Genomic DNA, 16,461 nt, shown 5'->3' on the forward strand with positions numbered 1-16,461 from the left:
TACTAAATTCAAAACAAAACAGCACAATGGCATGACTATATACAAATAAACAAAAGATACTATCTATGGCATAAACAACAAAACTTACTCGGCGTGGACCAAAACGAACAACAAGGCATGAAACAGATTATCGAGGTCGTGAAGGAGGTGCAGCATGGGTAGGGTGCGTGCGAGTGTGAAAATCCCAGAATGAAGACAAGAAAAAGAGTGACTTAAGTAGCCGTGATCATTGGTGAAAACAGGTGTGAGGCTGAGAACAAGGACGTGACATGACAGGTGAAAACTAATGAGTTGGCATGGAGACGAAAACAAACCAGGAAGTGCCAAGACAGAACTTAAATGTCCAAAAAACTAAACATAACCTGACCAAAACCAAAACATAAACTTACAGGCGTGACAAAAACCTTACCGGCTTGATGTAAACGGGGCCTTTAGACATGAAATAACACCCACATAGTCACATTTACAAGCCACAAACTTCAAAGTGTCATTTAAATGATAAATGGGTTGTACTTGTATAGCGCTTTTCTATCTTCAAGGTACACAAAACGCTTTGACACTACTTCCACATTTACCCATTCACACACACATGGAGGGAGCTGCCATGCAAGGCGCTAACCAGCACCCATCAGGAGCAAGGGTGAAGTGTCTTGCTCAGGACACAACGAACGTGACGAGGTTGGTACTAGGTGGGGATTGAACCAGGGACTCTCGGGTTGCGCACGGCCACTCTTACACAGCGCCACGCCGCCCCGTGAGCAAGGGAAGACTGTATTACGATACTCACGAGGCTGCAGTCAACCCTATCTTCACAAGACCAAAATGAAGCCGAGAACAAAGTGTTGTTTAGGGCCACAAAATCCCGAATCCAGAAGTCTTAATTTGAATGGCACCATTTATTTGTGATACATGGTTGTTAAGACTGCGATTTTTGTTGGATTTTTTGTGCAGCCCGAGTCCCCGTTTTCAGGTTTGAGAAATGAAATGGCTAGTATTTGTGTTCCTGGTGCTTGAACAATCACTCACCCATTTGGTTCTTGTTAGGAAGGTAGTAGGCATTCAGCGCCTGTGGGGGGAGAAGCCACCTGTGGAGATATCAAACAAACCACACGCACACAAACATCCTGAGTCCGGGAACATTCTCTCATCTCTGTAAACCCCCTAGTGAGAAACATTCAGCCCCTGTGATCCCGCAGTCACGGCTCTCTGCACAGAGAAACAAGGACAGTCCCAGTTTATGCTAATCCACTTGAAGCCAGACCCATCGATTGCCACCACATTCCCCAAGTGACTAACTCTGAAAGTGAGCGATGCCCTTGTTCCAGGAGTGAAAGACTGATTCTGCGTGGGCTGCACAGAATTGGTCGGAGAGGAGCAAAACACAAAGAGGAGGAGGAGGAGCATTTATTTATTTCCCAGTGACAAGACGGAGAGAGCGAGCGATGAAAGATGCACCTTTTGGTGATAAAGCAGGAGTGTGTGTTGCAGCTCTTTAGGGTATTGCGCGTGGGCTAATGGAGCACTTGTTCCAGGCATCTTGGAATAATAATGTGTGTCAGAGCACAGAATCAGTCAACCCAAGACTTTCGGGGGGCTGTATTTTACAAATGAGCGCCATTGTTCACAGCAATACTGTCTGGCTGCTGTAGATAACTAACTAAAAGTGTCTTTCTGCAATATGTCAATTTCAAATCACTTTGTCTCAGGGGCAATAGCACAGAAATATTAAACTAAAAAAATTAAGCACAGGGACAGCATGCCTTTTATTAAAAAACGGGGCACTTACGCGTTCTTGTCCACTTCTTCGTGAATCTTCTTGATCGATAGCTTGATGTTGAACTTGATGCTGTTTAGGATGTTCTTGAAGTAGGTGTTCTCATCCACCTCAAACTGCAGAACCACAGATAAGATGCCAGCAATGGGTTATTTAGTACGGGCTAGTTCACTACTGTAAGTTGTAAGACAGACATGCACAGCGTATACATACATATATATATATATATATATATATATATATATATATATATATATATATATATATATATATATATATATATATATATATATATATATTGTCCTTAGGTCAGGAAAAAAACACACTGAGGCTATTTCATCCCTACAGGTCTGTTCCACAGGTTTCCCCGCTCTTCAGGGGAGTTTATTGAAGTGTCTGTGGCTGGTGGGTTTATGGTTGATTAGAAGCCATGGGTTAAGAGGGAATAAGGCTTTCCAGCGCATACGTCGCAAGATGTGTTCTGTCTTTTCAATTAGTTTCTGTCGGTATTCGTTCCTTGATGGCAGTGGGATGTTCTTGGTGGAATAGCCAATGTTGAATTTTTCCAGAGTGCGTTGTCCTAGAGTGCTCAACAAGTTTTATCTTGGTTTAATGCAGGGGTCGGGAACCTTTTTGGCTGAGAGAGCCATGAAAGCCAAATATTTCTAAATGTATTTCCGGGAGAGCCATATAATATTTTTTAACAATGAATAGAATTTAAAGATGTTCTTATTTAAACGGGGATAGCAGGTCCATTCTATGTGTCATACTTGATCATTTCGCGATGTCATATTTTTGCTGAAAGGATTTAGTAGAGAACATCGACAATAAAGTTCGCAACTTTTGGTGCTGATAAAAAAGCTGTGGCTTTACCGGAAGTATGTGCGCGTGACATCACCGGTGTGAGGGCTCCTCACATCCTCACATTGTTTATAATGGGAGCCTACAGCGGTAAGACAAATTCAGACCGAGAAAGCGACAATTTCCCCATTAATTTGAGCGAGGATGAAAGATTTGTGAATGAGGATATTGATAGTGAAGGACTAGAAAAAAATATATAAAATAAAAAGCGACGATTCCGGGGGGCGGCAGTGTGAGCATTTCAGATGTAATTAGACACATTTACTAGGATAATTCTGGAAGATCCCTTATCTGCTTATTGTTTTAATAGTGTTTTAGTGCGATTGTAAAGACATACCTCGAGGTCGGATGGCTGCGGTGAACACACAGTGTTTCAGAGAGAAGCCGAGGAGCCAAGCCCCCAGCTGCCTTTTTTGACAGCTACTGCAGGAGGACGAATAATCCACTGATGTCTCCGGTAAGATATATATCACAATTTTCCCATCCAAAAACATGCTGGTTGACATAGAGAAACATATTCGCTTGACCGCTCTGTGTTAAAGCTTCACAACAAACAAAGAAACACCGGCTGTGTCTCGGTGCTAAAGACAGCTGCAATACACAGCTTTCCACTAACAGCATTGTTCTTTATATTCTCCATTATTAATTGAACAAATTGCAAAAGATTCAGCAACACAGATGTCAGAATTACTGTGTAATTGCGCGATGAAAAGAGACAACTTTTAACTGTAAGTGGTGCTGAGCTAGTATGTCCCCTCCAAATCGAAACGTCACAAACACACGTCATCATACGCGTTATCGTTCCGCGATGTTTTCAACAAGAAACTCCGCGGGAATTTTAAAATTGTAATTTAGTAAACTAAACTGGCCGTATTGGCATGTGTTGCAATGTTAATCAATCAATCAATCAATCAATGTTTATTTATATAGCCCCAAATCACAAATGTCTCAAAGGACTGCACAAATCATTACGACTACAACATCCTCGGAAGAACCCACAAATTAAGATTACATCATTGATATATAAACTATCAGACTGCGTGGTCGGTAGTAATGGGTTTCAGTAGGCCTTTAAGACCCCCTCCCCCTCCGTCCAAGGGCAAAATGCGACCTAGTACGCATACACGGAAAAAAATGCGTGCGTCATAGTCACCTCTGACCTGGAAGTGTATTCTTACCCTGTGTTTAAATGTAGCCTATTGTCACATTTATTTTAACAGTAAACCTTGCTTGCCTCACCATCAGCAGCTGTTACACGATTGTAGTGAATCACACCTGAGCCATCATACATGAATCATATCTTTAATGGACGTGTGGAAGTAAACAATGTGATTAATAACATTTTAAAACAATCAATCTCGGGATCTGGATATCTGGTCAGGACACTGTGGTTGGAGGCTGAAATTGGCGGTCGTACTTGACGGCCGTAACCACTTCACGGCTTCACAATAATTATGGAGTACAAAACTAGACATCGAGTAATTGCTGGACATACATGGCGGACAATAACGGATAGTCTGCTTTTTCAGTCCAAATGCACTCGCTGTTTTCCGTAGTACTCCCTCGTCCCTGGCAGCCCGCATTCTCGCATTCTCCCCTTCCGCAAATGGACAAAGTTTTTCGATAAGTAGAATCACAGCTGACCAGGATTTTCGAAAGTTCTCTTGTCGTTCTTTTGGCACAACACACTCGTTGACAAACATATTCCACCAAGCTGCCGTTCCTCCAAGCCTCATTCAAAACTGTCGCTCAATATTGCTGTGTTGCCATTCGAGATGTGATGTATCCCAAATAGCTGCAATCGCGCATTTCCTTCTTTTAAGGTAGTCATGTGTGATTTCCGTAAGCGCCTGTTATGAAGCTGGCTGTGGCACGTTCTTTTCGACGTCACTTCTCGGGTGGGGCGTGGTCTTTCTGGCCTCACTTCCCCTCCGATGAGTCCATGCAAAGCTAAGAGCTGTAGATTCAAGAAATACACGGCACACTTACCCGTGTAAAAAAAATATCAAAGGAGCAGAACCTTAAAAGATGTGTTAGTGTGCCTGACAGAGCGTTTAGGCTAAATAATTATTTATTTAAGGAGTTATCCAGCAGAATGTAGACAGGGTCTGAGATATTGTCCCAACCATATACTTAAGGCCTGATTTACTAAAGATTTGCGGGTACTTAAACACATGCAAACTTAATTGCGCACGCAAAGCTAAACTATTAAGCTAAAAATTAGCAAGCGCAATCCATTTAGCGTATCTGATGTCATGTATATGCAGAATACATGTTGATTATCACAACACTGGGAGGTGAAAATGCAAATAAAATCATTTTTGGTTTTAAACCCTTTTCTCTGGTCTCTTTACACACTCATGGCATTCTCTCGATGAGCTTCAAGCACACCTATGAAGTGAAAACCACTTCAGGTGACTACCTCTTGAAGCTCATCGAGAGAATGCAAAGAGTGTGCGAAAAAGTAATCAGAGCAAGGGTGGCTATTTTGAAAAAACTAAAATATAAAGCATGTTTTCAGTTATTTCACTTTTTTTTATTAAGTACATAACTCCACATGTGTTAATTTTTATAGTTTTGATGCCTGCAGTGACAATCTACAATGTAAATAGTCAGGAAAATAAAGAAAATGCATTGAATGAGAAGGTGTGTCCACACCTTTGGCCTGTACTGTAAATGTATATATATATATATATATATATATATATATATATATATATATATATATATATATATATATTCATAGTCCTTAGGTCAGGAAAAAAACACACTGAGGCTATTTCATCCCTACAGGTCTGTTCCACAGGTTTCCCCGCTCTTCAGGGGAGTTTATTGAAGTGTCTGTGGCTGGTGGGTTTATGGTTGATTAGAAGCCATGGGTTAAGAGGGAATAAGGCTTTCTTTCCAGCGCATACGTCGCAAGATGTGTTCTGTCTTTTCAATTTGTTTCTGTCGGTATTCGTTCCTTGATGGCAGTGGGATGTTCTTGGTGGAATAGCCAATGTTGAATTTTTCCAGAGCGCGTTGTCCTAGAGTGCTCAACAAGTTTTATCTTGGTTTAACACAGGGGTCGGGAACCTTTTTGGCTGAGAGAGCCATGAAAGCCAAATATTTCAAAATGTATTTCCGTGAGAGCCATAGAATATTTTTTAACACTGAATACAATTAAATGCGTGCATTTTTAAGTAAGACCAACATTTTTAGAGTATAATAAGTCTCTTATTCTTTTTAATTACATTGTTATTCTAAAGCTAACCAATAATAAATATAATACTTGTGAGCTGGAACATATCCCAGTTGGATTTGGCAAGAGGTATGGAATACCCTCGACTGGACACTAGTGTCAATGCTTGACAGCCAATTAACAGCTAAAAGTTATCCAATAAGGCAGGGGTCGGGAACCTTTGTGGCTGAGAGAGCCATTCAAGCCAAATATTTTTAAAAGTATTTCCGTGAGAGCCATATAATATTTTTTTTAAACTGATTACAACTAAATGCGTGCATTTTTATGTAAGACCAACATTTTTAGAGTATGATAACTCTCATTCTTTTTAATAACATTGTTATTCTGAAGCTAACCAACAATAAATAAAATACTTCTTACCATTAATGCGACTACTTGAGCAGGTGCGGTAGAAACCGGATAAATGGATTGAAATGCATGAGAATGTTTTATATTTTGAACGTTTTTTTTGACACTGTGATTACCAGCGGAATTATTCATGACTTATCGTGTTAAGCAATGTCAGCTAAGATTTATCTGAGAGCCAGCTGCAGTCATCAAAAGAGCCACATCTGGCTCTAGAGCCATAGGTTTCCTACCCCTGGTTTAACGGATAAACCACAGCAACCTTGGCTATATTTTTGTCCCAAGATTCAACTTGTAATAGGTTACTTAGTATATTATTATCATTTATTAGTTCTAAAATGTCAGCATTTTTTAAATGCATTCTGAATTTTTGCTTGTTTATTATTTTTAATATTTACTGTTGTTTTTATTCTTTTCGGAGCACTTAATATTTAATTATTTTACTGCTTTCGTTACCTTACTTATTTCCTTTTTAATGGTTTGAAACCACCTTGTATGATTATGTCCTCTGTATTTTCTCTTGTATCAGCTTGGGTATATTCTTGTTCACGCTACTACGCTACTACCTCAATGTACTTCCGAGCTTATTGTATTCTTTATGCAATGAGATATGCTATTTGAAATACACAACTTTTTAAATCTTAGCAGACACGCTAGGTATATTTGCACCAAGTACCTGTATCGTCGATACCAGCCTGAGTTTTACTCTGTATCGGATCGGAAAAAAAATCAGTGGTATCGCATATTACTAGTGCTCGTACATTGAGGAACGACTGTTGGTAATCCAAAAGTTCATAGCACACAGCTTCTATTTGCTTTTTTTGTTTACCAAATCTGCTTCTGTTTTACTTCACACCCTCACGTTTGAGTGTTTTCTTTCAGAATCAAAGCTTACGCAATCTTTATCATGGGAAATGCAGACACATTTTTGGTCGGATAGAGTGTGTTTCCTGGCTTCAAGTGTCTAGAACGCATTCTGGGAGTATGCCTAAATATTGTGGAAAGAGACTGATTTTCATATATCATACAGTGAACATTAAATGTGCTCCCTGCTTGGATCAGCACACTTAATTTGAAGGTTTTTTTTGTGTGTTTTTTTTTTAAATCACTGGGGGCTCATTTTTTCTCTCCTGTTTTGTCCATTTAAGTTGAATCCCAGGATTCATGATGAAAAATCATTTACCAGGTGGAGAAAGTTGCTGAGAAAGTGACTGCTCATAACTCACCCCGTATTCTTGATCTATGAGCTCGGGTTTGAGCAGGAAGTCCGGGTATCCTGTCATGACCATCATGTACTTCAGCTGAGAGAAAAGAGAAGAGGAGGATGACGAGCGGCAAAGTCACAGTGGAAAATCTCTACTCTCCTAGCCGTTCATTTGCGTTGACTTCTGGAGGCGGGCACACATGTCAGCGCGCGCACACGCGTCAACTAATCACGCAAACCAAGTAAAATAGGATTACAGGAAGCTCTTTATATTCAGCAGGGCCCTCTAAAAGGATTATAACTCCATATTGTAAAAGTATTAGAAAGGATATCTTGCTGTGCAGACCCTAAATCAGCACCGGGGAGAGATCCGGATTCTCAAAGTCAAGTCCTTGATGTATTCTATCACTTAGTTTCATCTACCCAAGCAATCAATCAAACCCCCAGTAAGAAGAACTCCGAAAATAATTAAATCCTTTACAAACACTAAATCGGATCTGACAGTGTGCGTGTGACGAAGGAAGCGGAGTTAGGTTTTAAACCTTTGCTCTGGCGGCCTCCTTGGTGGCTTCATCCATCCAGTCAAGCTCCTCCAGCCGGAGGTCCAGGGCGTGCTTTATGTCCTCCACCAACTCTTGCACCTGGAGGGGATCAAATGACATTTTTTAAATCCATTAAAACAGATTTCCTTGCTCTGCTTCTTACAGTAAGTTAATACAAGCTTAGCGGGGCATCATATTTCCGGCAGATGTCGGAGGAATTTTAGTCCTTTCACCTGGCACTCTTCTTCTACTACTGTCAAAAGGTGGACTATGGTTTGGTTTGTTTTCCCGGAATGCAAAGGAAGGTGACAGGACATGGCGTGAGGGTAAATACATATTTAAATGTATCTATAAAAAAAAAAGTGCAAAATAAAGGTGCGCACAAGGCGGAGAACAAACTTGGCTAAAAAAACAAAAACTATCCCAAAGGCAAAAAACTTAGGACATGAAAAACTCGCTGTGTACAGACGCAGCCGGCGGGCCGACAGCAGGCTAAGAGGAGCGGTCCTGACCAAGATGGAGGCCAGGAGGCGGGGCATGTGGCGGAAAGGAGAGGCGTGAGGCACGCGGAGCGGCACGGCAGCGGCAATCCGAGTCAGGTGCGTACAACACACACCTGCTCACAATCTCTCCATCTGCGGTTGCAGCATTAAAAGGGCGAGGGAGGAACGATTGTGGCAGAAGACGGAGGGGGAACTGCAGCACACGACGACGACAAAAGCGACGAGAGCGACCCGAGAAAAGATGAGCCCGGCGGAAGACGCAGCACCCGGCCACCGAAAGGCGTGCCAAGACGAGCAGCCAAGAAGGTCGCGCTAGAAAGTGGCGCGACCGACTGGGACACGACGCAGTTTATTGAAATTATAAACGCGTGTCAACCTTGCTACGAGGTGTCTCGCATCCATGGTCCTTGCAACCCACACGAGGACGGCAGGAAGTCCGTCACACTCGCTAACTGACTTGAATAAACAAAACTTACGTGCAGGGCATGAAGCATGAACTATGGCATGAAGAGAATGAACAGAGCATGAAACAACAACAATAACGCCAGGCCAACTGCCTGGCAACTACAAGCTTAAATGACAGTGACATGATTAGCACAGGTGCGTGAGTCCAAATGAGTACAGGTGAACTAATCGGTCGTCATGGCGACAAAACAATGGAGCGTAAACAGGAACTAAAGAGTCTTCAACCAACAGAACATAACTAAAGAAAACATGATCACAGAACATGACAACTACCACTCATCTTTTTAAAAAAAAAACGCTGGCTGCAGTAGTGTACAATGATGCTGTCTGTATGCAAACATTAACACTCATTTAGAATATGCATCTAAAATAGCGCACACTAAATGAAAAAATCGGTTTCTGCAATCGGCAGTGTGTGTTCTGACAATGCACTTTGAGGACAATTGTATTTTTTTTTTTTTTTTTGTAAAACTACACACAAACATTTTAAACACAGCAACTTTGTACCTACTAACGCCACCTTGGTGCTGGATGAGGATAGGCCATATGACCTAAAATCTCTATTGCAATATGTATGGTCGGTTCCTGGGATAACGATATATATCACAACATTATTTGGTATCTGAAAAATAATAAAAGTATTTCCGAGGCTCCCCAAAATTAAACTTCGACAAACTTTAATGATCCACGATTGAATGATTAAAATGGACCCCTACTTAAACAAGTTGAAAAACTTATTTGGGTGTTACCATTTAGTGGTCAATTGTACGGAATATGTACTGAACTCTGCAATGTACTAATAGAAGTTTCAATCAGTCAATCAAAAACAAGGGAAATTGTTCCACACAGTAGCTCAGTTACAAATGATGGAAAGGATAAGGATGTAACGGATCGTAAACACAAGGGCACAAAAAGAAAAACAAAAAGGGTATAAAGTAGACTAAAATGTACCACAGTAGCAATATAAAATATCAATCAATCAATGTTTACTCATATAGCCCTAAATCACTAGTGTCTCAAAGGGCTGCACAAACCACTACGACATCCTCGGTAGGCCCACATAAGGGCAAGGAAAACTCACACCCAGTGGGACGTCGGTGACAATAATGACCCAGTGGGACGTCGGTGACAATGATGACTATGAGAACCTTGGAGAGGAGGAAAGCAATGGATGTCAAGCGGGTCTAACATGATACTGTGAAAGTTCAATCCATAATGGATCCAACACAGTCGCGAGAGTCCAGTCCAAAGCGGATCCAACACAGCAGCGAGAGTCCCGTTCACAGCGGAGCCAGCAGGAAACCATCCCAAGCGGAGGCAGATCAGCAGCGCAGAGATGTCCCCAGCCGATACACAGGCAAGCAGTACATGGCCACCGGATCGGACCAGACCCCTTCCACAAGGGAGAGTGGGACATAGGAGAAAGAGAAAAGAAACGGCAGATCAACTGGTCTAAAAAGGGAGTCTATTTAAAGGCTAGAGTATACAAATGAGTTTTAAGGTGAGACTTAAATGCTTCTACTGTGGTGGCATCTCGAACTTTTACCGGGAGGGCATTCCAGAGTACTGGAGCCCGAACGGAAAACGCTCTATAGCCCGCAGACTTTTTTTGGGCTTTGGGAATCCCTAATAAGCCGGAGTCCTTTGAACGCAGATTTCTTGCCGGGACATATGGTACAATACAATCGGCAAGATAGGATGGAGCTAGACCGTGTAGTATTTTATACGTAAGTAGTAAAACCTTAAAGTCACATCTTAAGTGCACAGGAAGCCAGTGCAGGTGAGCCAGTACAGGCGTAATGTGATCAAACTTTCTTGTTCTTGTCAAAAGTCTAGCAGCCGCATTTTGTACCAACTGTAATCTTTTAATGCTAGACATGGGGAGACCCGAAAATAATACGTTACAGTAGTCGAGGCGAGACGTAACAAACGCATGGATAATGATCTCAGCGTCTTTAGTGGACAGAATGGAGCGAATTTTAGCGATATTACGGAGATGAAAGAAGGCCGTTTTAGTAACGCTTTTAATGTGTGCGTCAAAGGAGAGAGTTGGTTCGAAGATAATACCCAGATTATTTACCGTGTCGCCTTGTTTAATTGTTTAGTTGTCAAATGTTACAGTTGTATTATTAAATAGAGGTCGGTGTCTAGCAGGACCGATAATCAGCATTTCCGTTTTTTTGGCGTTGAGTTGCAAAAAGTTAGCGGACATCCATTGTTTAATTTCATCAAGACACGCCTCCAGCTGACTACAATCCGGCGTGTTGGTCAGCTTTAGGGGCATGTAGAGTTGGGTGTCATCAGCATAACAGTGAAAGCTAACACCGTATTTGCGTATGATGTCACCTAGCGGCAGTATGTAGATGCTGAAGAGTGCAGGGCCAAGGACTGAACCCTGGGGAACTCCACACGTTACCTTAACGTAGTCCGAGGTCACATTGTTATGGGAGACACACTGCATCCTATTAGTAAGATAAGAGTTAAACCAAGACAGGGCTAAGTCTAAGATACCAATTCGTGTTTTGATACGTTCTAATAAAATATTATGATCGACGGTATCGAAAGCAGCGCTAAGATCGAGGAGCAGTAACATAGATGACGCATCAGAATCCATCGTTAGCAATAGATCATTAGTCATTTTTGCGAGGGCTGTCTCCGTGGAGTGATTTGCCCTGAAACCGGATTGAAAGGTTTCACATAGATTGTTAGACGCTAAGTGTTCATTTAACTGCTCCGCAACAATTTTTTCGAGGATTTTTGAAATAAAGGGAAGGTGAGACACCGGTCGGTAGTTTACCATGAGGTCAGGATCGAGGTTAGGTCTTTTAAGAAGAGGATGAATAATCGCTTTTTTGAATGCTAGGGGAACAGTGCCCGAGGAAAGTGATAAGTTTATAATATTTAGCACTGATGGACCTAATAATACAAATAGCTCCTTGATCAGTTTCCCAGGAAGAGGGTCAAGTAAACATGTTGTTTGTTTTATTCCATTTACACGTTGTTACAATTCCTCTAATGTTATTTCCTCAAAACGAGAGGAACTATTTTGGAGGGCAGTATCCGCCGTATATACAATCGTATCAGTGTTAATAGAACCCAGTTGTAGCTGGGACGCATTGTCTTTAATCTCCTTTTTAATGACTTCAATTTTCTTACTAAAGAATTGCATGAAGTCATCAGCTGAGTGGGTGGAGCTACTGGAAGGGGTCCCTTGTTGGGTTAGCGATGCTACCGTACTAAACAAAAATTTAGGATCGTTTTTATTACGGTGGACGAGATTTGAGTAATATTTAGCTTTAGCTAAGGTAAGCATGCGTTTATAAGTTATTAAACCATCACTCCATGCTTGATGGTGCACCTCAAGTTTAGTCGTGCGCCATTTGCGTTCCAGCTTTCTACATAATCATTTCTGAGCTCTAGTTTCTTCTGTAAACCATGGGGTACGCTTTTTTGGAGCCTTTTTTAACTTTAGCGGTGCTATGTTATCAATGGTTTCGCGCAGGGCGTCGTTAAAATTGTTAGTGAGGTTATCAATAGAGCCCACATATTTTGGGAATGGTGCCATTACCGAGGGCAGTAGGTCAGCAAGAGTTGTCGTTGTGGCCGTATTAATGTTGCGGCTGCTATAGCAGTTATTATTATTATTAGTTTGACGAACATGCGTCTGAACCTCGAATTTTATAAGGTAATAATCGGACAATACTTTAGTATACGGGAGTATCGTAACTTTGGAAACGGTGATACCCCTGACAAGCACTAGGTCTATCGCATTACCGTTGCGATGCGTGGGTTCATTTATTATTTGTGTGAGACCACAGCTATCAATTATAGTCTGGAGCGCTACGCACGGTGGGTCCGATGGGGTATTCATATGGATATTAAAGTCCCCCATTATGATTATATTATCGGCGTGTGTCACTAGATCAGCAACGAACTCTGAGAATTCATTGATAAAGTCCGAATAGGGCACTGGGGGGCGGTAGATAACAGCCAGGTGTAGAGGCAGCGGTGTGACAGACCTCATAGTAAGCACCTCAAACGATTTATATTTATTATTTATGTTAGGACTAAGGTTAAAGTTTTCGTTGTATATTAGTGCGACCCCCCCACCCCTTTTAAGAGGACGGGCAATATGCGCATGTGTAAAGTTCGGAGGACATGCCTCATTTAGCGCAAAAAAGTTGTTTGGTTTAAGCCAGGTTTCGCTGAGACCGATGACGTTAACATTGTTGTCTCTGATGATATCATTAACTAACAACGTTTTGGGAGACAATGATCTTATGTTTAAAAAACCTATATTATAGGTAGTGGGCTGTTTTAGAGAAATTTTGATCAAATTATCCGTAGTAGCAATATTAATAATGTTGTGTTTATTATGCCCAGTGCATTTAGTATAATTACGACCATATCTAGGAATTGATACGACGGGAATTTGCCGATTGTTTGATTGTTGCTTTGATAAACTGCACGCATCATAGTTTGCCAACTCAGTAGAACGCATGTTCCGATTGTTTGTTTGTTGCTTTGATAAACTGCACGCATCATAGTTTGCCAACTCAGTAGAACACATGTCCAACTCTGAAACAATCAAAGCAGAAAAAACTTGTTCTAATTTAACTGACTCCTTACCCAGACCAGCAGTCTCGCATCTTCCATTTAAATCCGGCCGGCTTCAGGATGGAGGGAAGTGGTGTTCTGTGGGGATTAGCCTTCTGCTTTGTTTTTAGCCCCGCTCGACATCAGCGTTTCCAATCACACCGCTGGCGTCTGCTCCGTAGACGGCCCCCGCTGCTACTATACTCCCCTGCTTCACAGGCCGCTGGATGTAGCCGCCGAAGTATTCCCATGCTAGTTAGCACGTCTAGCAAGCACGCATCTATCAGTCCAAAACGGCCCGATATGTCCACATCCAGAAGTGTCTGGCGGTCGTACGTGATCACGGAGTGACCACGATGTGAGCCAGCCATGAAGTTTAAAGAATTGTCCGGTATTTCTGCCAAATGTTCCATCTTTAGCAAGAGCTCCGCGATGTTGCAGCCCGTCCAGGCGCCGCCATCTTGGAATATCATAATATAATATACATGCAATATTTAAACGTTATATATACAGTATTGTGGAAGACTCTTGCTTCCGGGTTCTCCGGACCACCAGGGATAGACATGACAGGCTTATTTCAGGTTCAACAATGTTTATTTTTCAATAAACCTTAATGCTTCACAGCAGTTTGTCTCTCATTTAGCCCAGAGCCTTTCTGTTTCCAGCCAAGATATGTCCGTCTCTCTCTCTCGCCGCCTCCCGACTGCCGCCTTTTACAGAGCGACAGGTGATTAGACAAACACTTTCAGCTGTGTGATCCAATCACCTGTTGCAACCTCGAGGCCGACCCTGCCTCACCCCGCTTCCCTGCAGGTGCGCGGGCCACGCCCACCACAAGTATATAATATATAATGATATATTATTATATAATATTGACTGGCCCTGCGATGAGGTGGAGACTTGTCAAGGGTGTACCCCGCCTTCCGCCCGATTGTAGCTGAGATAGGCGCCAGCGCCCCCCGCAACCCCTGAAAGGGAATAAGCGGTAGAAAAATGGATGGATGGATGGATAATATTGACTGTTTACACTGCAAGTAAAATGGGATTTTTATCAGACTCCAGTGTGAACGCACACAGGCCCCAAAGTGGCCTTGACGTCACTTGCATGCGCACTTCGATAAAGTGAAAACAAAGGAAGTTGACTGAGAGGAAGTAGCTACTACTACAAAATAAAATAAAAGTTGCAACAACTTAAAAATGCGTGGGTTTTTTTCAGGTGAAAATAAATTCAGGCCACAAGAGGATGTAGTCCTGAATCCGATTGGAACCTCAGCTTTACAGTCCAAACGCAAAGCGACCTGAATGTGACCAGGGGCATCGCCAGACATATTTCACTGGGGCACGTGCCCCACTGTTGATCTGCAGTGCCCCACTAAAAATTTCACCAATAAAAAAAAACGCTTCAGAGTTTTAAGTCTATATAACATAGACAACAGCGCATATACTACTTAGTATGGTAATTGATTGCTACTGTATTCACTCCACGAAACAGTGAGCACATGGCTACTTAATATGGTAATTTATTCACGTGTGGATCGAGACTTCGGTTGAGAGAGAGAGAGAGAGAGAGAGAGAGAGAGAGAGGGGGATTCGAATCACTGCATGAGGTAGTTGACGTTAGCCAACAACAATTTGTTAATTACAATATTTTGATTTTGATTTGACTCAAACTGTAACTCCTAGATGGATTTAAGAAAGTTATTCGCCCGCAGCAGAGAAGAAGCGAGGAATGAGAGATGTAAGTGAAGTCCTAGCTAGCTAGGCAACATCATTGTCTTAAGTTGATGCTAAGTTAGCTAACGTTATTCCTTGTATCAAGACAAACATATTCATTTGCTGTACGAGCTGTCGGGGGAATTTCCAATGAACATGAAACATAATGTTGGTTATTGTCTGCTGGTTCTGCATCAATGATGATTTGGAGTCAGCATGTGTGAGTTGAGTGCTACTCAAATGGTTTATCTTCAGGAAGAAAAACATTTTTCCATATCATCAAGTCGTGAGCCAATTTTTAAATCATTCAAGTTTATTTCACAGAAAAACAGCACACTAGACTTGTCTTGGTGCGACTTTGACTAAAATAATCTTGTTTTGTCACCAGAAAAATGGCTACAGCTAAAGCATCTGGTTTTATTTCCAGAAATAATAATAACATTTCTGTATTTGTTTTCAGAAAGATGGCTGAAAATATCGGGTTTTGTTGCCCCATTTAGATTTTTTAAAAATATATTTCCATGTCTGTCCTGAGTCCTCCTCCAACTTGTTAGTCGGTTTGCCTTTTGCTAAAATGCTCGCTAATAGTCACTAGAAAAAAGGCTAAAAATATATGGTTTTGTTGCCACAATTTTATTTTTTTCTCCCTAAACTTTTTTTTTTGCACACATCTGACTGAAAATGACACACAATCCAATTTTATGTCACCACTCAGCAGTTGGGAACCACTGGTCAACTGTATAACAGTTACTGTAATATTTCCATGTCTGTCCAGAGTGATTGACCACTTTGCAAAAATGAAAACGAGACGTTACAGTTTACTTCTCAGAAAATGATTCCCTGAACAGACACACAACAGTTGTTCATTTATTCTACTACTGTGGCTTTATTGTTTTGTGTATATTTTATAGTTTTGTGTATCTGAAATAGGATTAGCCACATTGCCATAAATGGAAATTAAATAATATAAAAGAACCCAGAGATGTAGGGGTGGTTTATTTTTTGTTTTACTTTTGTAGATGTTAAATTTGCAGATGATTACTGCAATATATATTTCAAAAAGATTCATTGCTCTTTCTTTTTGCTTTTACCAGTAGCAGTTTAGAAGTCTGGAGTAAAAAAGTGCACAAGTAGGTTAAATGCATTAGTTAATTTCAGGTGGTTAATCAAAGATCCATACAACATAATCTGATATGATTCCATAGTTTAAAGCA

General features: G+C 41.4%; 1 protein-coding gene across 1 annotated transcript in view; it reads right to left on the minus strand.

Moving 5' to 3' along the window:
* Window positions 1-16,461, minus strand: part of LOC133564483 (endothelin-converting enzyme-like 1) — a 203,421-nt gene that overhangs the window by 59,060 nt on the left and 127,900 nt on the right. The window contains exons 9-12 of the mRNA XM_061918832.1: window positions 7,971-8,069; window positions 7,451-7,525; window positions 1,787-1,890; window positions 1,027-1,085 (exon numbers count right to left, since the gene is read on the minus strand). Coding sequence (XP_061774816.1) covers window positions 1,027-1,085; window positions 1,787-1,890; window positions 7,451-7,525; window positions 7,971-8,069 — 337 coding nt within the window. The remainder of the gene's footprint in view (window positions 1-1,026; window positions 1,086-1,786; window positions 1,891-7,450; window positions 7,526-7,970; window positions 8,070-16,461) is intronic.

This window comes from Nerophis ophidion, linkage group LG13 (assembly GCF_033978795.1).
Source record: "Nerophis ophidion isolate RoL-2023_Sa linkage group LG13, RoL_Noph_v1.0, whole genome shotgun sequence".
Lineage (NCBI taxonomy): Eukaryota > Metazoa > Chordata > Actinopteri > Syngnathiformes > Syngnathidae > Nerophis > Nerophis ophidion.